The sequence below is a fragment of the Pelodiscus sinensis genome, chromosome 6 (assembly GCF_052426305.1).
Source record: "Pelodiscus sinensis isolate ZL-2025 chromosome 6, ASM5242630v1, whole genome shotgun sequence".
Classification (NCBI taxonomy): domain Eukaryota; kingdom Metazoa; phylum Chordata; order Testudines; family Trionychidae; genus Pelodiscus; species Pelodiscus sinensis.
Window position 1 is genome coordinate 36,420,400 of NC_143057.1, and position 27,379 is coordinate 36,447,778.

The 27,379-nt window shown below is 42.4% G+C and overlaps 1 protein-coding gene across 1 annotated transcript in view; it reads right to left on the reverse strand.

The window, feature by feature from the left end:
* The window catches only part of TRPM6 (transient receptor potential cation channel subfamily M member 6), a 132,660-nt gene that overhangs the window by 57,144 nt on the left and 48,137 nt on the right, over positions 1-27,379 (reverse strand). The window contains exons 12-20 of the mRNA XM_089779237.1: positions 22,740-22,874; positions 18,874-18,927; positions 16,196-16,336; positions 12,896-13,033; positions 11,285-11,565; positions 8,434-8,662; positions 8,108-8,263; positions 2,534-2,674; positions 788-916 (exon numbers count right to left, since the gene is read on the reverse strand). Coding sequence (XP_089635363.1) covers positions 788-916; positions 2,534-2,674; positions 8,108-8,263; positions 8,434-8,662; positions 11,285-11,565; positions 12,896-13,033; positions 16,196-16,336; positions 18,874-18,927; positions 22,740-22,874 — 1,404 coding nt within the window. The remainder of the gene's footprint in view (positions 1-787; positions 917-2,533; positions 2,675-8,107; positions 8,264-8,433; positions 8,663-11,284; positions 11,566-12,895; positions 13,034-16,195; positions 16,337-18,873; positions 18,928-22,739; positions 22,875-27,379) is intronic.

The following is a 27,379-nucleotide window of genomic DNA, read 5'->3' on the forward strand; positions in this document are numbered from 1 at the left end:
ATCTCAAGTTCCCCACCACTGATTTAGGCTCTTGCACATCCACATTTAGTCATCTAAATAAGATAGATTAATTTTCAGATATGCAGGCACCTACCAGTATCTATTATAACTGATCAGAAATTTGACAGCTGTTTTCATAGAAAAAGTCAGTTTGTCACAACCAAAATAACTGCCAAAACAAGGTTGGTATCCCTAAATCTCATGACTTGGCAGCTGGTGGTTTTTTTTGTTTTTTGTTTTTAACAATTTCAGAATAATTGAAATGTTTAATTTCAACATTTTAAACAAAAAAAATCCAAATTTCCAGTTTGAAATGACTTTTTGTATTGAAATTTAAGCTAATTAGACTGAACAGTGGGCTGTTAAAAAAAGTCATAATTGAAAAGATTCTTTTTAAAATAATCACAATGAAACAACTGACTAAAATCAAAAAAGTTTTCTGTTTTTGGTTTGTGGAAAATTTCAAGACTGACTTTATAACCTAATTTGGGAAAGTAAATATGTTTAAATTCTCAAAAATATTTGAGAAGCAAGAAAACTGTTTCTTGCCCCATGATTGCTCCTACTGGCTTAGATTCCTAAACAAGGATTTAGGAAACAAAGATTAGGCACCTTCCCTTAGAAAAACAGTCTTTAGTTTTTAATTAACTAGGACCACTGAAAAGTAAAGGTCATGCATATTTCTTCTCGTGGATCCCTTGGAACAGAATTTAAGAATCTGCAGCCATTATTTATAATTTGTCTTCTAGAAATGTAGAGTAGAGAAAGTGGAAAAGGAAGAGCTCACCTCCCTGATTTTTTCCATGGCAGTCGTGAAAATGTAGATTATTACAAGCCACTCTTGCACACTAGGCCTGGATTCCATTTTGACCAACACAGTGTAGGTGAAGAGCATGAGAAATGCCAAGTATGCCATCTGCAGAATACATAATACACATTCTATATGCATTGGCAGCTGTGACAAAGAAATTAGAAACTTACTAGAAAGGGGAAAAACAAGTGCACTATTCAATTAAACAAAATTTTGTCACATTAATGGGATACTATTAAGAGCTTCAGTCCAAAAATTTCCTGTCAGCCCTTTAGATTGCTATGTCCCTTCCAGAAAATGTCCGCCAGAGCTTAAACATCATTTGTTTTTATTATCTGTATGACCATTGCTGCTAGAACTCCATTCATGAACATGGACCCCGATACAGTTAAGTGTTGTATAAACAGAAAAAAAAGACAGTCCCTACCCAAAAAAAGCTTAGAATCCTAGTATAAGAGAAGAGACAACAGATGGGTACAGGCAGACTGATGGGAAAATACAAGGAAATAATGGGTTGATACTTTCTAAACAAGCCAAATAGACACAGAGCAAGGGAAGGAGTGAACAATGGGATGGCAGCAACTGTCATGTTAGTCCTCTCTTTTTTTTTTTTTTTTTTTTTGGTATAGCGGGGGAGGAGAATTAGTTGGAAGAGGATCAGCTACATGGATAGAAAAGTGAAGGGGAAAGGGAACTGGTCGGGGTGAGGGCAGTTTTGGAGTGAAGCTGAGGTAACAAGACTGTGGTTACATCTACACTTGAAGCTGGGGGTGTGATTGCCAGCTAGAGAACAGGAAGAAACACTCATACAAGGTCTCATTGAGCTGGCACACTAACAATAGTGAAGCTGCCATACAAATGCAATGGGTGGCTAGTCCATGCTGTCCCCTCACCGCTGCCTGAGCTACTGGGGCTACCACAGATATTTTTAGCACACTAGCTTGTGTCTACACAGGCTAGCTCCAGATGTAGACATAGCCTATGAGGGAAGAGAAAGATCAGAGCAAACAGATAATCAGCATAGAGGAAAGAAAGTTAGGGAATATGGTACAGATCTGACTGGTATGTCCAGGGGGTCCTGACTTAGGCTGCTTCTGTTCCTACAAGCTGGTATTTCCAGACAGCTGCTCTCTGCAGTTGTCCCCCAAGGCAACCTGGTGAGGGAAAGAGAGGCATTGCCAAGGTTCAACTGCCCCAAGGTGCATGGGTGGGTTGTCTCCCATGCACAGATCTATGTCCAGGATGGGGTTGAGGTGAGAGATGCCTCCCCCCCCCCCCACTACGCTTCATTTTACTCCTTCCCCAACCATATTTTGAGAGTCTCTGCTTCGGCTACATCTTTAAAAAAAATCCCACTGATTTATTGTCAAAACAGAAAACATGGTAAAAAATTTTCTGGGGCATATGCAGCACATATTCAAAAAACACGAAGGCTGCAATTTACAATGTTCAGGCAAAATGTTGCACCTGGTCAGAGCCCCACTGAAGTCAAGCCAAAGTTATGAGCTCATCCTACTGGTTCTCCAGAGCGAGAATTGCACCTACAATTAAATTGTGAGGATGAAAAATGGAGGCAGTGGCCTTTTTGGCCACCCTAAAAGTGGCTGCATTTCAGTGGTAGGTGAAGTCATTATCTCTCTCTCTTTCTCTTTCTTCCTTTAAAGGTTTAACAGATGCTTTCAACAATATTAATATCTAGTTAATCTTATTTCAATGACTAACCGTATGAAACCAGAACTTGACAATTGGAGCACTGTAGAATTCATAGACTTTTCTAATCCCAGGAAGGCTTCCATGTCCACTGTTGATGGAAAAGGTCTGGCTTTTGTCTGGCTTCTCGGGTCCCTTTTCTGCATCATAATTCTTTTCCAAAAGGAAACAGTTTTCAAGTCAGACAACAGGCTATACAAATATAACAATTCGGTACATTAGCAGAAACATGGGTAAAATTTGGAAAGGCAACTCTACAGTAAACAATGTGTGGTACATGCAGAAACAATTAGCATGTCGCAGTTACAACTGTCTTTTGCAAAAAGCAACACCAAATAATATTCTTAGCACCACACTTATCTGTAAATACACAAGATTCTTTTGAGTTTCAAAAGGATGGTCTTACAGTTAAGGACTGGGTTGAGAATCAGGAGATCTGGATCTATTTCCAGCTTTGACACAGACTTCCTGTGGGACCTTGAGCAAGTCCCTAAATAGTTTTGTACCTCACCCAATAGGTGAAATGGGGATAGCAATCATTCTAAATCTGAAAAAAAATGCAGTGACTATAAAACCACTGATGTTCACATAAAATCACTGTGATGTTCACCAGACATTACACTGGTAAGCACTGTGGTAGAAATGTAGCCGTCTTAGTCTGGTGTAGCTGAAGCAAAAGACAGGACTATGTAGCACTTTAAAGACTAACAAGATGATGAGCTTTCGTGGGCCAGACCCACTTCCTAAGATCAAATAGTGGAAGAAAATAATCACAACCATATATACCAAAGGATACAATTTTAAAAAATGAACACATATGAAAAGGACAAATCAAATTTCAGAACAGAAGGGGGATGCGGGGGAGGGGGGAAGGTAAATGTCTGTGAGCTAATGATATTAGAGGTGATAATTGGGGAAGCTATCTTTGTAATGGGTAAGATAACTAGAGTGCTTGTTGAGACCCACGCGTAAAGTGTTGAATTTTAGCATGAATGACAGTTCAGAGGATTCCCTTTCAAGTGCAGATTTAAAAGGTCTTTGAAGCAGGATGCAGGTAATTAAGTCGTTGAGACAGTGTCCTTTCTGGTTGAAATGGGTAAGCACTGTTCTTAGAAAATTTGTTATAGAAAGAAAAACTAAAGGACTGTGAAATTGTTATCTTAAGGGATTTATTGTGATTTGGATGATGTGTCTAATTAAGGGATTATGAGTGAGTCAGCACTACTCTTACATGCTTCTGGGCACACAGGCATTTTGAGGTACATCTAAACAGCACTGTAACTCGAAATAGGATACACAATTTAAGCTACGCAAATTGCATATCTTATTTTGATGCTATTTCAAAATGGCTTATTTTGTCATTTGGTGCTGTCTACACAGTGCCGAATTTTGAAATAAAGCACTATTCCGAAATGTCCCTTACTCCTTGTAGGATGAGGTTTATAGGGATGTCAGAATAGCGAGCCCAAAATAACAGGCTTGCTGTGAAGACACAGGATAGCTATTTCAGGATACTCTGGCCTCTCGAAATAGCATTGCAGTATAGACGTAGCCTTGGTGTTTACTTTGCTATTTCCAAGGAACAATAGACAAAGCCCTCCATTCACTAACCAGTGCAGATGAGCTGGCACAGGAAGGAAGTCATAATTTGCTCTTGGTATTGGCCATTGATATTTTACTACTCACCATCTGCAGTACAAGAATGAAGCAGGGGAGGAATTGTGACATACAGGGTTATCTCAGAAGTGCAATGCTTCTCAGGGCTACTGATGGCATTGTGCAGTTTAGACACAACCCATACAATTTTCTTAAAAGTCTTAATAATGGCTTCTGCCAACAGAAGAGAAAACTGTCCCACTAGAGGATATAATTTCTAGTTTCAGCAGGCTGAAGTATAATTTACAACCACATGTGAAAAACGCACTAGTACTGAATCTATATATCCTGGAACACTTCTGTAGCTTTTATATACTGTTGTTCATCTCAACTCACTTCCAGAAAATTCATAGCTAATTTTTATAGTTTATGGGAAAAGAATGAACACTCAAACCTTGATAAATTATTAAGCTAACAATATGCTACTCTAGAAAGGAAGCCACCATCCTGTCTCATACAGATCAGATAACATTCATTGTACTTTGTCCTCTTACATACCTGCAAGGGGTCCTGGCTGCCCATAATTAGAATTGGCCTTACTTCTGTATCCTAGCTGTTATCTATCCTATAAAAGGCCTTTTTGAATTTACTGTATTAGTCAGACACTACAGGCCACAAGCGCATCTAGCATTCTTCTGCCTCAGAGAGAAACACTTCAGAATTGGCATTGCCATGTCTATTGTGTTTCTAAGGAAGTTCTGGAGAAATTTATTTTATTTTAGAAAAATTGAAAGTTAACTGTGAAAGAACTGTCCCAAACTTTTATTTATTTGTATTTATTATAGGTAAGGCTAGTAGCAAGGTTGCCTTAATAACTTCTGATTATAAGTTGATTTTCATTTTGCCAAACCTGAAAATGTTCCATGTGAGATACCTGCTTCAAGCTGGAATATTCTGGAAATTTTCAGGCAAAATGGTTCAGCCATTTCAAAAAATAAGGTGGTGGGGGGGGGGGGGGAATTACCAATGATAAAAAAACTGGTAATATTTTCTTTGAAGAGCTCTAAGGGCATGTCTACACAGCAGCGTTATTTCAAAATAACATGAGTTATTTTGAAATAACAGCGTGCATCTACACAGCAAGCCCATTATTTTGAAATAATTTCAAAATAACGAGCTTCTTATGCCGAATTCTGTAACCTCATTTCATGTGGAGTAAGGGAAGAAGAAGAAAGAGTGTTCTTCCTTTGACTTCCTGCAGTGTAGACCGTGCCAAAAACTGAGTTAAGCTATTTCAACTTCAGCTACACAATTAACATAGCTGAAGTTAATTTGACTTTAGCCCGCAGTGTAGAAGTACTCTAAGACTCCCATGCATTGGAGCAGAAATTTGAAATTTGGCTGGAGGTGGTCTTTGTGCCAAGGATATGACTTTCACTGCCCCTGTGAAAAACTGCCTAAATGTGGCGAAATTATAAACATGTGCTCAGTAGCAACTTCCTAGATTTATCACAGCAAAATTTCCTGAAGAGTCTGTTCACACTGGGCATGCTACAGCCACAGGATTTTCTTCCATTTGCAGCTTTGGGCTGCTGTGAAATGTGCTGGATCAGAGCACCTAAAGGAAGAAAGACTGTCTCTGCTGTGCTGTCAATCATTCAATCCCTGCCAGGCTGTGGAAGTGTGGAGGAAGATGTTCCCTGATTCAACAAGGCCTGTAAAGAGAGCAGATTGGTACAAGTAGGTTGGGAAAGATTGGGACTGACTCGGCAAAGATACTTGGATTGTGAGCAGGGAAGGAAATGGGGGATGAAAAACAAGGAGTCATAGGTAGAAGGCAGGAAACTGAGACTGAAGGAGGTCATGTAATTACAGCCTGTATTGTGATGCAGTTGCATAAGCAGACAAAATTAAAGTTGCACAGGCAACCTTAACAATGGTATTTCCTAACTTTTGAGCACTTGACTTCAACAATGTTCTTCTAATATCTTTATCTGTGTGAAACACACACACATTAGCGATTTAAATATACATACATTTTATTTATCTATATTCTTATATAGCTACTCTCAGCATATAAACACCCTAACCATCTCACAATCATTGAAGGATCTTATTCTCACAATACTGCTGTGATGTAAGGTGGTATTACCTTAGTACTGCAGATGGTGAAGTGATACACAAGATACATTCAGTGCTTTGACCAAGGTCACATAAGAAGTGTGTGCCTAAGTTTCTACTAGTACCCATGTCTCCTGAGTTCCAGACCAATGCCCCAACCAATAGCTAAACCTTCCAAATTTTTCAATGAATATATACATATTGTTTTAACAGATTATGCCAGACTCACCAAAAGCTGGGCCCTGCCATGGTGTGGGAAGGGGTAACCTGATTTAAAATTGCCTACTTGTTTAATAGCTTGTAAATCCCACTCCAGCACCAGCTAGCCATGCAGCACCTTTCATTAGATGAAGGTTTCTAACCATTAGAGGAGTGAAGTTCTGGAACGGCCTTCCAAGGGAAGTAGTGGGGGCAAAAGATCTATCTGGTTTCAAAAGATCTATCTAGATGGGTTTATGAAGGGAATAGTTTGATGAGATAACATGATCTTGGTAACTAATTGATCATTCATTATCAGTGGGAAATAGGTCAATGGAGAGATGATAGGAGTTACTATAGAGAACTTTCTGAGTGTCTGGCTGGTGAGTCTTGCCCACATGCTCAGGGTTTAGCTGATCACCATATTTGGGGTCGGGAAGGAATTTTCCTCCAGGGTAGATTGGCAGAGACCCTGGAGGTTTTTTGCCTTCCTCTGTAGCATGGGGTACAGATCACAGCTGGAGGATTCTCTGCATCTTGTGGTCTTCAAAGTATTTGACGGCTTCAATATCTGAGATATAGGTGAGAGGATTATTCTAGGAGGGGTGGGTGAGATTCTGTGGCCTGTACTGTGCAGGGGGTCAGACTAGATGATCATAATGGTCCCTTCTGACCTTAAAGTCTATGAGTCTATTCCAGTGTGTTGAGATACCAGTTCTCTGCTAGTATCCTCCCACCACATGCCCAAAGTTATTGTACAATGTGGATAAAGTCTGAAAATGTTAAAGCTCATTTCAAGACTGGGAAGAGTTTTTGGGGAATAAATTCCAAAACTGAAATCACCTGGACATATGTCCCCTCCCCTCTGCTAAACTCACATCCATGCCTTATCCTCTCTGATCCATACTCTGCTTAAGGGGACATGTCGGGGAGATGAGTGTGTGGAAAATCTTTTTAACTCTAAACTCAGGAACAGGCTTCCAATCCAGGTTGTCTGTCCTTCGAGTTGGGCAAACACCTGTCAAGGTCTCTGACCACGGTGCAGGCTAGATGGCCTCTCAATGTCCCTTCCAGCCCTGTATTTCTATGATCCCACCGTGACACCAGTGTGCATGAGTTTGGTGATTATATTAAAAGTCACACTGTGTCAAATTTACTTATAATGAATAGTATCTTAACAACAAATAATCCCAGTGTTTTCAATGAGGCTAGTTGAAGAATAATCAAGTAAGGAGATGGTAATATTTTTTTTAAATCTAAGGCCGTGCCTCCACTTACCAGAGGATTGACAATCTGACGATTGATTTTCCAGAGTTCAATTTAGTGGGTCTAGTAAAGACCCATTAAATCGAATGCAGAGAGCACCCTTGTCAGTACTAGTATTCCTTGCTGTCAGGAGTAAGGAAAGTCAACAGGAATATTTCTCCCATCAGTCTTCCACTGTGGAGATAGTGCTGAGCTCAGCTTAAGATATGTCAACTCCCGCTACATTATTTACATAGCTCAAACTGTGTACCTTAAGCCAACCTGCCGGATTTAGAATAGACCTAGCCGAAGTTTTCTAACCATTGCAACATTTTAAGACAAAAAGTTTTCAATGGACAACTACCATCCCAGATGTTATCCCTGTTATGTGAAAATAATAAATGGTAAAGGCGATGCCAAACTAACCAGAGAAAACTCATCTTTAGTAGTGGATGGGCTCTGATCACTGTGATGCCATGTGAACTGATGAAAGTCCTGGAGCTGCGGCACATGAGACATTTCTGCCTTGCTTTTAAATTCCAGCATCAAGATGGTAGGAGGCAGAAGAATACTTAGAATGACCTAAAAGAGAAACACAAGTCTAAGGAGGTGCATTCAGCATGCATGCTGGCTTTAATGGGCTACTTGTGTCAGCATTAAATGAGGGCAAAACCTAGCTATGTGTAAGGGCAGCATATGCTTCAGCATAAGCTTCCTGTTCAGGTTTAGATGTGGCACTACTGTGAGTTTACCTTAAACCAGGAGTTCTTCCGCATCTTCAGGCGTCCCATCCACATATCAGTTAGTAACATCTGTGTGCAAGTGTGCGACACAAAGGGCCGCAGCCCCACTGACACGGCCAGTTTCAGGCAAGTTGAGTTGCTCCAGTTTTTCAGCTCATAGGTCAGTAGTTTCATGGCCATCTGCTCATTCTGTTTGAATGCCTTATCCAGCACATCTAAAGCAAGCTGTCCAAATTCACTAGGACAGACAGAGCAACACAGAAAAACAAAATCACTCTTTTGCAGTAAGGAGGAACAATCACCCCTGAAAACGATCATGGGTCATGTCTCTAATTCAGAAGCTTCTTTCATATATGGCAAGATACAAAATTGTATTAACTATGACTTCCCCATCTCTTCACACGGTCTCAGCACTGCACCCAGATTACAAGTAATTTGGGCAGTAAAGCTAAATCTCTCCTATCAGAGGGGTAGCTGTGTTAGTCTGAATCTGTAAAAGCGGCAAGGAGTCCTGTGGCACCTTATAGACTAACTGAAGTGTAGGAGCATAAGCTTTCATGGGTAAAGACCCACTTCGTCAGATGCATGTCAACATGCATCTGACGAAGTGGGTCTTTGCCCACGAAAGCTTATGCTCCTAAATCTCTCCTGTTAACCACAGGACTTACTATACATTCCTGGTCCCTGACCTTTAATTATCCTCATTGGGTGATTTCACACACATGCCATAGAGTTCAGCCTATTATTTCATGCAGTAATGCACTTGCCAGCACAGTAGAGAGGCACCCTGTATAAGCAGCCTTAGACTGAGTTTAATCCTGAGTACTTTTCAATTGGAGTTTGAAGATGCTTAGCACCTTAATGAATAAACTTTGCTTTAAACAGAGCCCTATAATTGCATGTAAACAAAGATACTTTGTCCTTGAGCTCTGAATCTGCTCCATTATGGCTCTGAAAGTACAGTACATTACATCAATAAACTTCAAGGTGCACCGCCTGATAAGGGAGCAGTTGTACATTTCCTGATTTCATGACACAGAAACCTAAATACTGAATGTTCAATAGTTATTCAAAGAGTGAAACTAAAATTTAAAAATTGAAGGACACAATAAAATCGCTTGGACTATTCTACAAAGTAACTTCTTTGATTCTTTCCACTATGATATCAACACTTTTCTCCCTTCAGCCTTACAGAGACTAGGATTTAAGGTGGGATATTAGTACATGATAAGTAACACACATACACTATTAGAAGATTTACCCAGTGTTGCTCAGATCTGTAATTCAATGTTTGTTTCATGGAAAATAAAATGAAATATAAAATATCTTCATTGAAATCATTGCTCTGGGGTGGGGTTGACGGGTCAGCATGCAGACTGCCCTGGGGAGAGCCCCACCCTCTCTCATCAAAGCAGCTTAGAGCCAGGTGAGAAGCACTTCTCCATGGCTGCTGCAGCTCCAGCAGGCACAGATGGGGAATGGGTGCATGTGCCCCAGTTAGGGCAGGTCTAGGTTCATCTCCCCCTGTGCTCCACAACCTGAAAGAGGAATGCAGCAAACTGTGCACTTTCCCTTTGCGTCCTGAGGGAAGGCTACAGCCCATAATGTTCCCGTATGAATTGTGGGAGAGTGTCAGCCTCCCTCCTGCCCTCCCTAAAAAGTGCCGGGGGGCAGGATGGGAGGCTGAGGGCTGGGGCAGTCCCAGCAGAGGAGGTGCCCCCAGCCAGCCTCTTTTACCTGCCTGTGATTCTGTCTCTTTTCTGGATAGTTTTATGAGAAGCAATCCCATTACAGGCACATCCCATTTTCCTGGCACAACCAAACCCTTATGTTACTTTAAATTATGGCAGCTGCATACCAAATTTGGTGGTCCAAGCTATTACTATTTAGGAAGAGTTCTTCGACAGATAGACAGAAAAGCCTTATGTAGACATGGCATATGGCCTTAATGCATGCTAAACTGGTAAAGTTAAATCCTAAAGGGCAGTGTAGGCTTTAATTTCACCAGTTTAGCTTGATGCTACAGACAATTGTCCTTTTCAACTTTAGATATTTCACACCTGCTAGTTAGCTAATATATGCCTACAACACTCCTTTAAATTCACATGTAGACAGGCCTTTCTGTGTGTTCTTTGTATATTAAACTGAGCAGGTAGCAAAAAGTGCTTCTTGTATATTTCACAGCACACGCTGCCACTAATCTTATAGGTTAGCTGATGGAAAGAAGAATGTCTCATTCAGGCTATGTCTACACTACGAGTTTTGCTTCAAGAGCCTATGCAAACGAAGCACAGATTAGCATCTTCTCGCACTTCATTTGCATACTCTCTTCCGATCCGTTTTTGCGCTAGGAGTTTTTGAGCAAAAACAAGCAGTGTGGATGTTTCCTTTTTGTGCAAGATCCTTATGCCTCAAACACGACCTCAGTGGCCACCAACCAGTAGATCAGGATCTACTGGTAGTTCCTGGAGCCTCTGATAAGTGATCCTGACTGGTTTGGTTGGGAGGCTGTCTTCAGCTGCCTCTCCCCACATTGCTGGGCTGCTCCTGTCCTGCCTTTCTTCCACCCTGCCCTGCTTGCTGTGCAAGGTGGAAGAAGTGGAGGAAGGGGGCACGAAAGTCAATGTTTCCATGTCCCCTATCTACACAGAGTGAGCATGGTGGGGCCTCAGAGAAGGGGTAGTGTAGGTGCAGGGCCTCAGGGAAGGAGGCAGAGCAAGGGTATTTGGGTTTGAGGTAGATCCTGGATTGACATAAATTCAAAACATGATCTTGTGCTTAAAAAGGTTGGAAACCACTGGCTCTAACTACTCTAAACACTGTAGATTTTTATTAATTGTAGAAAAGGGAGAACTCCTACTCTGAGTACTTCTTCAGTTCTTCTGAGGTGTCATCCACCATGTTGCTCTGTTTGGCTTCACGTGCCATTGCTCTGTAGAGTTTGCAAGCCACGACTGCCTTGATCATGGCTTCTTCTCCATGCTGCCAGAAGAACATTGCCATCTTCTGTCTTTTCATTAACACTGCCCAAACCAAGAGGTCATTATAGGGGTACACAAAGCCAGCTGACTCGTGGTCCTCTAAGAAACTGAGTTCATCTTTTGACTTCTTCCTAGACTTATGAAAAGCAGTTGTCTTTTCCTGTAAAATAGCAGAAAAAATCAGAGCAAGTTGCCGCATCCTTTAAATCCATGTAATGCATTAGCAATTTGATTGGTCCTCAGCCATTATATAGATGAACACTAGAAGAATGGCTAAGATAATATTTAGACTATGAAGGTAAGTAACTGCTTTTATCAACAAAAGCACAAAGTGCACTGAGGTATTCAGTGTAATTTCAAAATTCTGAAGCTGTGTCCCAGCTTTTAGATACTGATCCTGATGTTCAGCTCCTCTACTCCTATTGATTTCATTAACCTAATTTTGCTAGTGCGCTAGTTTACTTGTCACTAGCTAGTCTCACTGATGGAAGAAAATGGACTAGCAAAAATCAAATCATTTTTAATGTGTGTATCACATTTACAGTAAGTTGTATATTTGTGGTGTGGTGCGTTTCAGCTTGAACTGTTGCACATTCAAGTTGGGGGGAAATTCCTGTTGGCTTCCATGACACTACTCTGATGAATAACTGCTCTCTGATGAGGTTCACTAGAATTACTGGGGGCAGTTTGTGAAGTCCCATGGACTCAATTACTTTAACACCAGATGAGCCCATCATGATCATCTAGTATGACCTGCACATAACAGACCACAGAATCTCATCCACATCTCAAGTACCCCCATCATCTCTGGCTTGGTTTCTGAAATCCTCAAATCATGATTTAAAGACTTCCAGTTACAGAGACTCCACCGTCTACTCTTGTTCATACCAGCAAGTGACTCAGGACCCCATGCTGAAGAAGAAGGTGAAAATGTCCAAATTTTCTACCAATCTGACCTGGGGAGGGGGGAGAGGGAGGATTCTAGTTTTATGTTCAGTTACCTGAGAAAAAAACATTATTCTTTGTTATTTGTACCTGGCATAGTTACTTTCACGAGAAAATATTTGGCCATCTGCTTGCAATTTACAAGATCGGCTCTTTTCTCAAGGGGATCATTATTACCACTTACACAAAAGTTTCTGAGAGGTTTGGAGCAATGAATGCCTACTCCTGCATCCAAATAAGAGAGTTTTTCATCATACTAGATTTTGGCAATGTGACATTTCAAAGGATAAAAGCCCTTATTAGCAGAGGGATGGAAGTTAATGAGTTTCATTGAAACAACTGGAGATTTACCTTGGTATTGTAAAAGAGCAGTAATGTACTTCTTGAGCTGTGTGCAATACAACCTGGTGTTTAGGGAGAGTTAAGCTTGACAAGCACCTAGCCTGCCCCTCACATGTCTACAATAACTGTCTTGACAAACTGATCTATTTTTCCATCTGTTGTACCCCTAACAAATTCCCAGCACAAGCAAGCAATGACAGTACCTTGTATTTGTATGGCTGTGCTGTTCTGATGAACTGAGAATGCAAGGTGTTTTCAGCAGATCCAACTCTGCTACCCATCTGGTTATTATGGCAAAAGGAGTGACGAGAAAGGCTCTGAGCAAAGCTGGAGACCACACTCTGGTTCCAAAGACATTCCACCGAACACAAAGAGAGAAATACAAATTAGGGATTAAAGTTGCTCCTCTTGGTGATCTACCCGCCAGCTTAATAATTACTGGGGAGTTTCTAGAAACTATGACAACAAAGAAAAATGACCTCTTTCTCATTTTACTCTAAGAGAATACACCCAAGCTGGAATTTGCTCAGAACTCTTGTTGATAATACCCATAATGTATGTAAGAACCTCTATTTGATAGGACCTCCTATTTACATTCCTTTGGACAGGAAATGTCTCTACAGATTTGAGCTCTGTGGTCTGGACTTCTGTAGTCTGGAACTCTCCATGGTCCAGCATTCCCATGGGTACTCCTGAGATGGAGCCAGGCCTGCTGGCAGAGGGAGGGGGGTAAGGAGGGTAACTGCCCGGGGGCCCGGTGACTCAAAAGGGCCTGAGGTGCCTAGATGCCACCGCTGCTACAATAGCATCAGCATCAACTGGAAACTCAGGCCATTTAAATCTCCTCTGGGAGGTGCTAAACGCTGGTGGAGGGGGCATGGCATGGTCTGGGTGGCACTGAAGGCTGCCTGGCCCTTCTGCTCAAGGCCCCACCCCTTATGGGAGCACATAGCTGGGACCCACACAAACACCTACCCTAGGCACCCAGCAATTCTGTCAGCCTTCCGGGCGGGAGCATTTACAGGGAAAAGCTAGTCCCGTGCTCAGCAACTCTTCCCCGCACCCTCCCAGAGCTTCTGGAGCATTGCAAATAGCTCATTTGCAGCACTCAAGCTCAAGGAGGAAGAGAGAAGGAGGACAGGAGATAGGGAACACTAAGGGGAAGAGGCAGGGTGACTGCAGAAACCCCTTGGTCCAGGCCAAAGAGCTGCTCTGCAGGTGGCAGTAGGGCTAAAAGTGCAACCTGGCTGCTGTGGAGTTCAGTGTGCTCCTGCAGGGCTGTGCTCCTGGGGCTCTGGATCCACCAACTCTCCCCCCGAGCGACTCCTCAGTCCCTGCTTGGTCAATGCTGGCCCCTCTGCTGCCACCAAAGCGGGCCCCACAGCTGGCAGCAGCAGAGAGGCCACCACTGACTGAGCAGGGATTGCAGGATACTTGGGAGAAGAGGCAGGGTGCTGTGGAGCCCCGTAGTTAGCAGCCAAGAGCACAGCCCCATGGCCAGTGGTGAGGGTTGAGGGCATAGCCTGGTGGCCGTGGGCTTGGTGTACTCTTTCAGGACCACGCTCCTGGCCCCTGGTTGGGGGTTCTACAGCTACCCTCCCTTTCCCTCCTACCCCCTTCCCCCCGAAAGCCTCCTAGTCCTCACTCACTCACTCAATGTCAGCCCCTCTGCTGTGCCAGAGCAGAGCCCCATAGCCAATGGCAGCAGAAGCTCTTCTGGTACAGAAGATTCCCTGGTTTGGAAGATGCTGAATTAGGGAGGTACAACCTGTACCATCTCTGGGGATTTCATTCAAAATTATTCCAAGGCAAGATGACCACCCAAGTGAATTGTTAATACCATTTCCATCAGCTCCTATGTTTGTTTGGGTTTTTTTGAAGATCTGGTTCCACTTAACTCTATTAAAAACTTGTAATATTTGAGTGCTCCAGGTACTGAAAATTGATGTTTTGTAGTCAGCCAGCACTTCCAATATTTTTTATTAATTAAATTAATTGGGTAACTATCTTTTCCCATTCATTCTCTAATTGTATTCTATAGTTTTCCTCTAATTTCCTCATACCAGTTTTAGCTTTTCCATTAATTCTGATGGCAATGCAGTGGGAGTTTGGCAGTACTGCTCCTAAAGTTCTACTCTGAAAACTGAGCATGGAAAAAAAGGCACCTTCTTAGTCAATCTATTTTTTTTTTTTGGTGTAGTCAGAGTTATACAGATTAAATATCCCTGGCCCAGCACCTTTGGGGCCTGACCAGTCCTGAACCAGGGAATTTGCTGGACCAGGGGAGCCAGTGCTGGCCCCTTTACTCTTGGCTGAGGTCCCAGCTTTGCTCCCGGGAGCTGCACACCAGGGCTCCACTAGAACTCTTGTGCTTGGGCCGTAGGACTCCATGATAGGGCAACAAAATGGCAAATTAATTTTAATATTGATAAATGCAAAGTAATGCACATTGGAAAAAACAATCACAACTATACATACAAAATGATAGGGACTAATTTAGCTATAATTACTCAAGAGAGAGATGTTAGAGTCATTGTGGATGGTTCTCTGAAAACACCTACTCAATGTGCAGCGGCAGTCAAAAAAAGCAAAAATGAAGTTAGGAATCGTTAAAAAAAAGAGATAGAGAATAAGAGAGAGAACATCTTATTGCCTCTATATAAAAGCATGGTATGCCCACATGTTGAATACTGCATACAGATGTAGTCGCCTCATCTCAAAAGAGATATATCACACTGGAAAAGTTTCAGAAAAGGGCAACAAAAAATGATTAGGGGTTTGAAATGGGTGCTTATGAAGAGAGATTAAAAAGACTGGGAATTTCAGCTTAAAAAAAGAGGTGACTAAGGAAGGATATGATAGAGGTCTATAAAATCATGTCGGGTATGGAGAAAGTAAATGAGGAAAAGTTATTTACTTGTTCCCATAACATAAGTACTAGGGGTCGCCAAATGAAATTAATAGGTGCAGATTTAAAGCAAACAAAATGAAGTTTTTCTTATACAGAACATAGCCTACTTGTGACACTCCTTGCCAGAGGATATTATGAAGACAAGGACTTTAACAAGGTTCAAAAAAGAACTAGATAAATTCATGGAGGTTAGGTCCATCAATACGTATTAACCAGGATGGGTAGGAATGATGTCTCTAGCCCTTGTTTGTCAGAGACTGGAAATGGATGATAGGAGAGGCATCACTTGATGATTACCTGTTCTGTTCACTCCCTCTGGGGTATCTGGCATTGGTAACTACCGGAAGACAGGATAGATGGGCTAGATAGACATTTGGTCTGTCCCAGTATGGCCATTCTTATGTTCTTAAGATTGATATGGAAATTAGTGAAATAGATCAAATGCCATTTTACTATTAATGCCATTTTAGCCGTTACTTTTTAGAATAAAACCACACTTGAAGTGAAAAGCGTTATAATTCTTATTAGACAAGCATGAGTGTTATATTTTGGTAATTCCCAATGACATGAATTGCCATTACACTAACATTACCTTGCGTTTTCTGTAAAGACTGTTGTACAGAATTCTGAAATGTTTCCTTGTGTAGCTGCTTCGATAAGCTCCACCAATCAGATTTTCTATCACCAGCCCGATATCAATCAATGATATCTTATAATCCAAAGGAAGGGTGCTCTGTAAGACAAACACTTTCAACATTTTATAATGCCATTGTTTATGGTAACCTACATATCCAGTGTGAAGCCCTGACCCCAGTGAGTGGGCCGCTGCTACATTCACACCACCGACTGATGGCTCTACTTATGACTGAAGAATTGGGACCCCTAAACCTTACTCTTAACTAAAGATACCACCCATAAGGAGCTGATTGGAGGAGCTCCAGAGTCCCTAATTGATTCAACTGGACTATTTAATCCAGAAGGAAACTTAGGCAGTTGTTTGTATACAAAGTGAATTCTACATTGTAGCTACTACCATCCACTACCTGAATCCTGGCCTTGTCCCTAATTCCTGGCATCAACTGTGTCCTGTTCCCAACCTCATTCCAGTCTCTGAACTTTATTACGCTGGTTTCTGACAACTCCAGTTACAACCATATACAAGTCATATACCTAGACTTTAGTAAGGCATTTGATATGGTCTCGCATGATATTCTTATTGATAAACTAGGCAAATATAACTTAGATAGGGCCACGATAAGATGGGTGCATAATTGGCTGGATAACCGTAGTCAGAGAGTTGTTGTTAATGGTTCTAAATCCTGCTGGAAAGGGATAACAAGTGGAGTTCCGCAAGGGTCTGTTTTGGGACCCGTACTGTTCAATATCTTCATCAATGATGTAGATATTGGGATAGAGAGTACGCTTATTAAATTTGCAGATGATACCAAACTGGGTGGGGTTGCAACTTCTTTGGAGGATAGGGGCATAATTCAAAATGACCTTAGCAAGTTAGAGAAATGGTCAGAGGTAAACAGGATGAGGTTTAACAAAGAGAAATGCAAAGTGCTCCACTTAGGAAGGAACAATCAGTTCCATACATACAAGATGGGAAGCGACTGTCTAGGAAGCAGCATGGCGGAAAGGGATCTAGGGGTCATAGTGGACCACAAGTTGAATATGAGTCAACAGTGTGATGCTGTTGCAAAAAAAGCAAATATGATTCTAGGTTGTATCAACAGGTGTGTTGTAAGCAAAACACGTGAAGTCATTCTGCCGCTCTACTCTGCACTAGTTAGGCCTCAGCTGGAGTACTGTATCCAGTTCTGGGCGCCACATTTCAAGAAAGATGTGGAGAAATTGGAAAGGGTACAGAGAAGAGCGACAAGAATGATTAAAGGTTTAGAGAACATGACCTATGAAGCCAGGCTTCATGAACTGGGCTTGTTTAGTTTGGAAAAAAGAAGATTAAGGGGGGACATGATAGTGGTTTTCAAATATCTACAAGGGTGTCACAAGGAGGAAGGAGAAAATTTGTTCCTCTTGGTTTCTGAGGACAGGACAAGGAGTAATGGGCTTAAAGTACAGCAGGGGAGGTTTAGATTGGACATGCTCAAAAAATTTTAAAATTCTATAGGCCCTCAGATAAATAGGATCCAGGAAGAGAAAAAAAGATTTGAAGTAAGCGACTCACTGGATTAATTTATATTACTTACTTAAGGCCTTTTCTATACTTACCCTGCGATTCAATTTTGCAGGTCTAGTAAGTACCTGCTAAACCAAACACTGAGAGTACCCAAGTCAGCTCCAGTACTCTACGGGGTCATGAGGAGTAAAGAAGTTGATAGAAGAACTTTTCCCATCGATCTCCCACAGTGGGGATTCTGGAGCAATTCAATTTAAGTTATGTTGATTCCAGTTATGCTATTCTCGTAGCTGGAGTTGTGCATCTTAAAATCTAATTTCTCACATAGCGTAGACCTGGCCTAAGAGAGGTGATCTTAAAGGCCTGGTTTACCCTTGAAATCTGATCAGCCTATGGGTTAGATAGAGCACCTTACTTAATCCAACCTAATTCCTAGGGTATATGTGAGTAGGTTGTCAGAAGACTTCCTTTTACTCTAGGATGCATAAGCTTGGCACAGAGAGCAAAATTAATCCAGTTTAAATCTGATCATCTCTCGTCCTTGCCATCAGATGAAAAAGAACAATGTCAGCCCTTCCTGTGTTTGCAATGTCACAAGATACAACATATAACAAAAGTTTGAAACAGATTAGATCTGTTTCAAGGCTGTTGCTAATTCCACTCTAAGCAATAATTATTCACCATCACCTTCTGTTCTTCTATCTAAACACTGCAGTATACAGAAAGTGTGTTAAATCCTATCAAAATATTTTGCTGTCACTATTGAACAAAGCAATCGTTTTGACTGAAAAAAATGCTTAGATTATGAACTGTAGCAAAATTATAGCAACAGTTCCTTAAATCCTTGATGCTAGGTAATAATGTTACTTTTGTAATTTAAGTTAAGGGGAATTTGAACTGTTGTCAATGTAAGCCGTACCATTAAGGTACAGAACACTGGAGAGCATTCCATAGCAGTACAACAGATCAACTGCTATGGGGAATTAATGGGCTAGAGACAATTCATTCAGTAGATATAAAAATGTAATAACTAAACCATCATTTCTAATTCTAAACATGCTACAGTATTGATAGCAATTTGTGTCACTAGATAGTCTGTGAAGCCCAGAATTTCAGTTTTAGATTACCTGTTTTACATCTCGAACAAGATGATGCAAAAGTAGATTTGTTGGTCCTTGTTTCTGTCATGTTAATCAAAAGAAAAAGAAATAAACAAATGTGCATGTTTATGTGTTAATTTCAAAATCAATGAAACAGATGGTGAGAGATTTCCCCCAGATAATTAGTATTTATTCCTGCACAAATGCCTTTCAATCCAAAACTGCACCTGGCAACTTATCACAGTCCTGGACCTCTCCTAAGAAGAAACTAAATGTCTTCTCAATTCAATTGCATGACAATTTTTAATATGCAGAAAATTCACTAGCGTAGAAAAAAATCTAAACTAACCTCTCATGAAATTCAGCTTGAAACATGCTGCCCAGAAGTGAAAGACTGATACATAGACCCAATCATCACCAGCCCCAAAATCATAACATAATAGTTACACCTAATCAAAATTTTTCATTTACAATTTTCTGAGGAACTACAGCCTTTCTTCAAAAATGAAAAATGTAATTTGTTTTTTCAGATCAGATTTTATTGAGGGAGCTCCTTCTTCTTCTCCCTCTACCCATCCTTTTTTTTCTCTCTCAATTAAAAAATTGTAACAAAGAATTTTTTTCAAACAGGTTCACCATTTTTGATCAGCTCAAGCATTAATACTTCTTGTGAAATTGAAAACATGTTGTGTTCTGTTATCCTTTGTTAAATATGCTGAGTACCTTTTATTCAGACATGAATGAAAACAAGTTACAATAGATTTCACCACCTAGGCATAGTGCAGAAAGGGCTTAGGGGTATCCGTCCCTTCACACTCCTGAGTAGGACCTCTTCATATTCCATCTCTCTTTTTGTCCTCCTTATAGACTGCATTAATCCACAGAAAACTAAAACAGAAGCAGGGTCTTCAAAATCTGCATGCATTGTGAAGCTGGAGGTCTTTCAGTTCCCCTCCTTCAACCCCATGAGTCCAAGACAAAGAAGTGGATTTTGCCCTTAGGCAGAGGGTATGGCTTGGTGATTGAAAAAAGGGCTTTGAAACTACTCAGCAAGTGTATAATGATTCATCCTAGCAGGACATAAAATGATCAATCCTTTGGGCTGGATTGCAATTCCCTTAGGCTGTGTCTACACTACAAAGAAAAGTCAGAAAAATATACCCAAATTGAGAACCGTAGTTTGCATATCTTTTTTCTGCTTTTCTTCCGAAAGAGGTTTTTCCAACATTTGGCCCATCTACACGGGGCCAAATGTCAGAAAAAAACCCTTCTTTTCGAACACTCCTTCTTCCTCATAAAACGAGGTTTACAGGGTTGCCGAAAAACACGTATGCTTTTCTGACATTTTTTTCGAAAAAGCAGACACGTTCCTTGGTATTTATTTATTTATGTATTTATTCCTGCACAGTTGTACAAATGCCTTTTAATCCAAAACTGCACCTGGCAACTTATCACAGTCCTGGGCCTCTCCTAAGAAGAAACTAAATGTTTTCTCAATTCAATTGTATGACAATGTTTAATATGCAGAATATTTACTAGCATAGATAAAAATCTAAACGCATCTCTCACGATACCTCCGGTATCCCAGAAAAACTCTGTAGACTAGATATACCTCATTTTAACCAGTCTAGTCTGGCACTCTTTGGACCTGATGAATGCTGAACCAGAGAATTTGCTGAACCAGAGAACCACGGAAGGTCAATGTTATTCTAGCAGCATTACCATCATTTCCTCTGCCTACTGGGCTCTTAGAAGACATTTAGGAGTAAATTAGCGCTAAATAACAACACAGAACACTGAGGACCAGGACTGATGGCTATAAACAAACTTTATGAGACACAGGAAACTTAGCCTGACCCATGAGAAGTGGACATCTGGCTATCTAAAATCATGCTGGACCACAGCTGTTGTTGGACCAGAGATGTTCAACCTGTACCTTACTCCAACAGTACCACAGATTGTAATACAACTCAGTACAAGCCATAGTTCCTCAGATTTGTGACCAATTTCATAAAATGACAGGAGATGTAAAATAGGCTGCCCTTCTGGAACTGGTGAAGAAAATGGCTATATTTGTGGGATTTCAAATACAAATGAAAATTTAATATAAGTGAGCCAGCTTCTTGCTATTTTGGAAAAAAAATCTCTCCATATGGTAGTTGCAAAATTAGTCTTGGCCTAGGAAGCACTAAATTAGTTGATATTATTTAGGTGCAATACTTTTTAAAACATCTTTATGGACCCCATATTGCAAGATGACAGCGCTGCAGGAGACTAGACATGCATCTGTGATATTTACATGCTTGCACTTTCTGTAGCCACTTATACCTTATATTCTGATCTGGCAGCTTTATAGGCCTACTTTGTCTGGACGTAACTGGCTATGCAAAGGATGGAGCAGCAGAGAGCCAGGTCCTATGAGCTAAATTTTCAAAGAGGTTGTGCTTCTGAATTCAGCATCATATATATAGTAGGCCAATGTCTCTGAGTCTGTAACGCTGAAATGCTGGCTGTTCCCTCTGGGCGGCCCATGATGCATGGGGAGTGCAGGGCCCAAATGGCCGCTTGCTCCACTTGCTCCCCTGTGGCGTCCCAGCTGAGCAGCGCAGAAGTCAGCCAAGCGCCATGGCAGGAGGGGAAGGCAGGTGGGGCGGTGTCATGCAGCGTGACAGTGGCTCCAGGCCCCGTGTAGCACAGGGAGTACGGAGTTCAAACGGCCGTTGGGACTCCACGGTCCCCCGAGTGAGAGGCGGGGGGGGGGGGGAGGAGAAGAGAAAGAGAGAGAGAGAAAGGCAGGAGGCGGACAAGAGCTGGGGGGGAGGAGAGAGGCAGGAGGAGGAGGAGAGAGAAAGAGAGAGAGAGAGACCAGAGGCTCAGGAGAAAAGACTGACGTGGGGGAGAGACCTGAAAATCCCGTTTTATGACGGGCTAATTGGCTAGTTAGTTAATAAAAACAAACACTTATTTCAAACAGGATAGGAACTGAGAGTCTGTTGGGTTGTCCTTGTTCAGACAAGTTTACACCAGTACAACAAGGCTACGTCTACACTGGCCCCTTTTCCGAAAGGGGCATGTTAATTTCACAGGTCGTAATAGGGAAATCCGCGGGGGATTTAAATATCCCCCACGGCATTTAAATAAAAATGTCTGACGCTTTTTTCCGGCTTTTAGAAAAGCCGGAAAAGAGCATCTACACTGGCCCCGATCCTCCGGAAAAAAGCCCTTTTCCGGAGGATCTCTTATTCCTACTTCAAAGTCCTACTTCAAAGTAGGAATAAAAGATCCTCCAGAAAAGGGCTTTTTTCCGGAGGATCGGGGCCAGTGTAGACGCTCTTTTCCGGCTTTTCTAAAAGCCGGAAAAAAGTGGCGGACATTTTTATTTAAATGCCGCGGGGGATATTTAAATCCCCCGCGGATTTCCCTATTACGACCTGTGAAATTAACATGCCCCTTTCGGAAAAGGGGCCAGTGTAGACGAGCCCCAAGAGTATAAAATATTATGTCTCACAGATTGCAATGTAAATGGTAGCATTTCCACTCACTTTATACAACAGGGACCTTCCATCCCTGCCGTTTCTAGCTACAGCTTCTCTCCAAGTTACAAATGAGTTACCGACCAAACACTTGGCCGTAACTCGATCCATTCGTAACTCGGACCCCACTGAGTTACACGCGACCGCACTGTTCGTAAGCATGGGTCGCGTTCATAATTCAGGAACCGCCTTTACAACCGCTCCATGGAAGCTTTGGTTCTAAGCGTGAATGGTCGTAACTCGACCATTTGCAACTTGGGGAGCAGCTGTACTTTGTCTTTCTATCCATCCAATAACTAACTATCTAGGTATTTTACATCTAGTTAGAAGTTATTTTGCAATGGGGTTTGAAGCACTCACTGTATTATAGAGTTCTTCTAGTCGACAGATAGTAAGGAAACGGTGCAGATTCACTCCGTGCTCTATCAACAACTTTACAAAGTCCACTCGGTCCATCACTAAAGCATCCAGCATTGCTTGTTCCAGGGAGCCAACCTTCAAAGGATGAGGGAGATGGGGAGGAAAAGAAGAGAATGTAAAAAAATGCTTCTTCATAAAATAAAACAAATCCTGAACAGGCATTAAAGATCTCTCTCTCAATGCTCTGGCCTTGTATTTCCTGTGCACTGTAGAAAATAAAAATATGTAAGAAGATGCATCTATGTAAAAATCTAGTGTAGAAAACCAGATCTGAACAAAAACTTCTTTTAATTTGTCTTTATACCATTGCACTGGACAGTTCATTTGTTATTGTCCTTGTTTTCAAGTCACTTCAGCTCCAACATTTAATCTGTTATAATGAAAAGATTGTCTTGTTTGACACATAACAAAAAAGAGAGGAACTATATGAAACCAAGGTATTTAAAAGAAGGGCTACATTAAAGGAAAGAACAAATGTATGGAAAGATAAACTTTCAGATGATTATATTTGAAGATGGTAAAAAAGAAAAGCATGTAACACAGAACAGTATCTACATTAAAATGGAGGACCCAATGTTAAAAGTGCTCCAGGTATAGGACTTTCATTTAACTCAGCGGGATTTTCTATGGTGGGCTCCAATTTCAAAAATACCCACTTTGCTGCTACAAAATATACACATATAAATATCCACACAAATAGGCAACTATGTGCACAAAATGCATGTTTTGGTGTGCAAACTGGGAAACAATACATACCTATTTTGCGCACACAGGTACTTTTTCCAATGTGCAGGTTTATGCTCTGTGGATGTAATGTGTGTTAAAATTTGTCACGCTGTGGCTGTGCACTTTGTGTAATGTTATTAAATTACTGTGGTTTCAAACATTTTTCCAAGTGGCCATGCTAGGATTAGATTTCCATTAGCAGTTATTCAGTGTGGTGACAGTGTATCTAAAAAGGGTTAGACAGCCATGTGGTTAAGAGTTAGAGTTACAGTCTTTACAGTCTATTTAATGCTGAGCTGACATGTACGCAGAAATGTAGTGACAGCTGCTTATAATCATTACATACTGAATTTTGAAAACATTTTAAAAAGGAAATAGCCCAGAATCCATGCATAAGTGTGCACTTTTGTTTGTGTTATGTCGTGGGGAGTTTCACAGCATAGGAAGAAATCAGTGGAAAGGCAGAGAGCTGGAGTAGGTGCAAGTGTCCATTTTATTGCATAGCACAGAACTCACTAGAACAAGCCCAGAATAGCTGGGCTGACCCCAGTGACCTACTCAGTTACCATAACAACAAGATCTATATCTACAACCCAATATACAACATATGCCTCCCCCCTTAATAAAAATGTCCCTTTAAGAAAACAAAAACTAACTATGAAATGAGGGTAGAACGCTTCAAGTTCCCAGCTAACCCTGGGGATTATTTTGCCCCATCTGTGAGTTAATCTCAACTAAAGGTCCAGCCGTTGAGGAGGCCTCCGTTGATTACGGCGGACATCTGGCATTCTCACACCCGAAGATGTTATGGGTGCAGGCCTGACACTGGGCTGGGAACTTGAAGTGTGAATAGGTGAGGCTGTTGGATCAGCCTGCTCTGGGAGGAGGTTATTGTTCGCCGCTGGTGGTGATGGAGGAGGAGAGTCAGGAGAAGGTGATTCTTGACACGGTAGCTCACCAGCAGTGGGAAGGACGGGCAACTCAACTGGAGATGTGCCTCGGGGGCAGGAATAACCTGTCAATAACTGATCTACATGCCGCCGCCAGATGAGATCTTTCGCAGTCCGGACAGTATAGGAAACAGGTCCTGTTTGAGCAATAATAGTGGCAGGGACCCATTTAGGAACATAGCTCTGAGCCAAAACTGTCTGTCCAGGACTAAAGGTTCGGTCTTTTGCTCTGGATGCACGCCTGATGACTTGACCTTCCTGCTGACGTTGCACAATTTGTCGTGGTTCTGAAGGTTTCAGCAAATCAAAGCACGTGCGTAGCTGATGTCCCATCATTAGAAAAGCCGGGGACACTTTGGTTGTAGCGTGAGGAGTGTTTCTATAGGATAGTAAGAAGGTGTCCAGACTCTTTTGTACGAGTGAATGTCCTCTAACCGATTTCAAAGCTTGTTTCATTGTATGGACAAACCTTCCAGCCAATCCATTTGTGGCCGTGTGATACGGTGCTGAAGTGATATGATGGATCCCGTTTGCTTTCATAAAATTTCCAAACTCCTGAGAGACAAACTGTGTACCATTGTCACTCACAAGTTGTTCAGGAATACCCAAATGACAGAAGATTCCCTGTAATTTTTGGATAGTACTCTCAGAAGTGTGGAAGCAGTCCTCAGCCCCAGCTCTTCCACCAAAGGCCCTGCCCCGTCTGGGAGCACAAAGCGACTCCTACTCCCCTCCCCCCCACACCTTCCCCAGGGGCCCATCAAGCTGTCAGCTCCCCTGGTTTATGTTGTCACCCTCTGAGGCATGGCAAATGGAACTCCTGCCCACTCATTACAGCTCCAGGTCCTCCAAAAAAAATAATTAATAATACAGTTTCATGCTGGATATCATTCAAAAGCCCTTCCCCTTCCTCCCCCCCTCTCCTCCCAAATGCAATGGTGGCATACATGACTAACTTTGAAACATTATGTAAATAATATATTGGAAAAAATATTTAAAGATAATTTTTTCTACCGTTGTACTTTAACATGGGTACCCATTGTTTATCCTAGGGAAGTTAATTTTGGCACATAAGACTGAAAACATTTATTCCAGGTGGGAGGGAGGGGGGCCAAGCATCCCTCATGGTCCCAATTAATGCTGGGCTGGGGAAGGCTGGGGCAGCACATTGCTCCAACCTCCCTCCCCCATGCTCTGACCAGCCGGTCAAAAGCTGGGACTGATTCTCCCCTCAAGCGGGACCCAGCCCCACCACCGGCCTCATTCCTGGGAGATGGGGGAGGGAGGGAGAAATCAGCCCAAACCTTCCCTCGGCTAGCCGTGGGCTTTTTAATTATCATGCACGTACCCCAAATGACAGCTGGGTCCCTAGGAGCACACAGACATGAGCCATCACACATCCCATCCCTGCTCACATGCACCATGGGCACTCCCACTCTGCACTCCGCCTGTTTCTGACTCCATAGAAGTCATGGTCATCTGAAGAAGTGGGCTGTGCCCACAAAAGCTCATGATCCCATCTACATATTTTGTTAGATTTTAAAGTGCTACCAGACCATTTGTTGTTGTTTAATCCATAGAAGAGTCAGGTTGGTGGGGGGGTTGATTGCCCAACTAGCCCCCCAGCTCAGGTAGCTGTGTTCTCCTGTCTCCCTTTCATTCATCTATTGACACCTCTTGTGTGTGTGTGGGGGGGGGGGGGATGGGATTAACAGCACTGCATTGTTCTGGGTGATGAGCAACTTTGCATATTTAAAGAGACAGGACAAGACCCAGGTTGCAGGGGGTGATGTGGGGAGAGGGTCACAGCCTTGGATTCATCCCTGCAGCAGGATCAGCACAGACCCCAGCCCACAAAAGCAAAGTCACGATACAATGCAATTTGTCCACTGCTTGCTCTGCTGGGCCTGTCCACACTGGGGGGCTCACATCTGCTCAGGCCTGGTGCATGGGGAGCCCACAGCAAGGTGGCTGCCCCATGTGAGTGGACAAACACTGGCAGTCTCTGCTCATGCTAGCATGCTAGCAGGGTGGCACATGTGGGCATTCCCTGTCTGTGACTAATGGGCGCTGCCTTTTCAAGGGAAAGAGCAATCATGCCCACCTAAGGATTACAAAGCATTCTACAAGGGGGAGAGCTGTCACTACCCCTGCTGTAAAGAAGGAGAAACTCAGACACACAGAGGCTAACAGCCTGATTTTTCAGATGCTCCCAATGGGAGTGCTGCAGTCCGCCAACTGGATCCACAGAGAGAGATCCACTAAAAACCATGGCAACTAGACAATGTCTGAGTTAGGAGTAGGCCCAGGAACCCCAACACCTGTTTCACTACTGAGCTAGGAGTAGACCCAGGAACCCCAATACCTGTTTCACTACTCTAACCACTAGATACACTGCCTGACAGAGGGGATAAAAGCCAGAGTCCCGCTCACTCCCCAGCAAGGGAAATGTAATCAAAGGCCATGGCTTTGCTTTGCCAACAATGGCAACATTAGCCCTGCCCCACACAACGCAGCCTGGTCGCCTACTGCTAGTTCCAGCACCATGTTTGTATGTCAAATTCTCAGAATAACATTTCTGTCCCTGAAGCCTCCATCTCCCCGTTGCGTTAGAGGGGCTGTCTCCAGCAGGGCCACTAATGCTCCATTTTTACCTGGGCCTTTTGGGGCTCCAGCATTGGTAAGGCTGAAACAGGATGGAACCACGTCCTTCATTACCTACCCTTAAGGGTTATCTTTGGTTAGAGCAAGGAGGAGGAGGTGCCAGGACAGTCAGGCCCTATTCCTAGCCCTGTCAGGAGAGTGGAGTTAAGCTAGACAAGGGGGACTGGGAGCAGGACTCCTGAGTCCTAGTCCTAGCTCTGGCAGGGAAATGGGGTCTGATGGTCAGAACAGAAACATCTG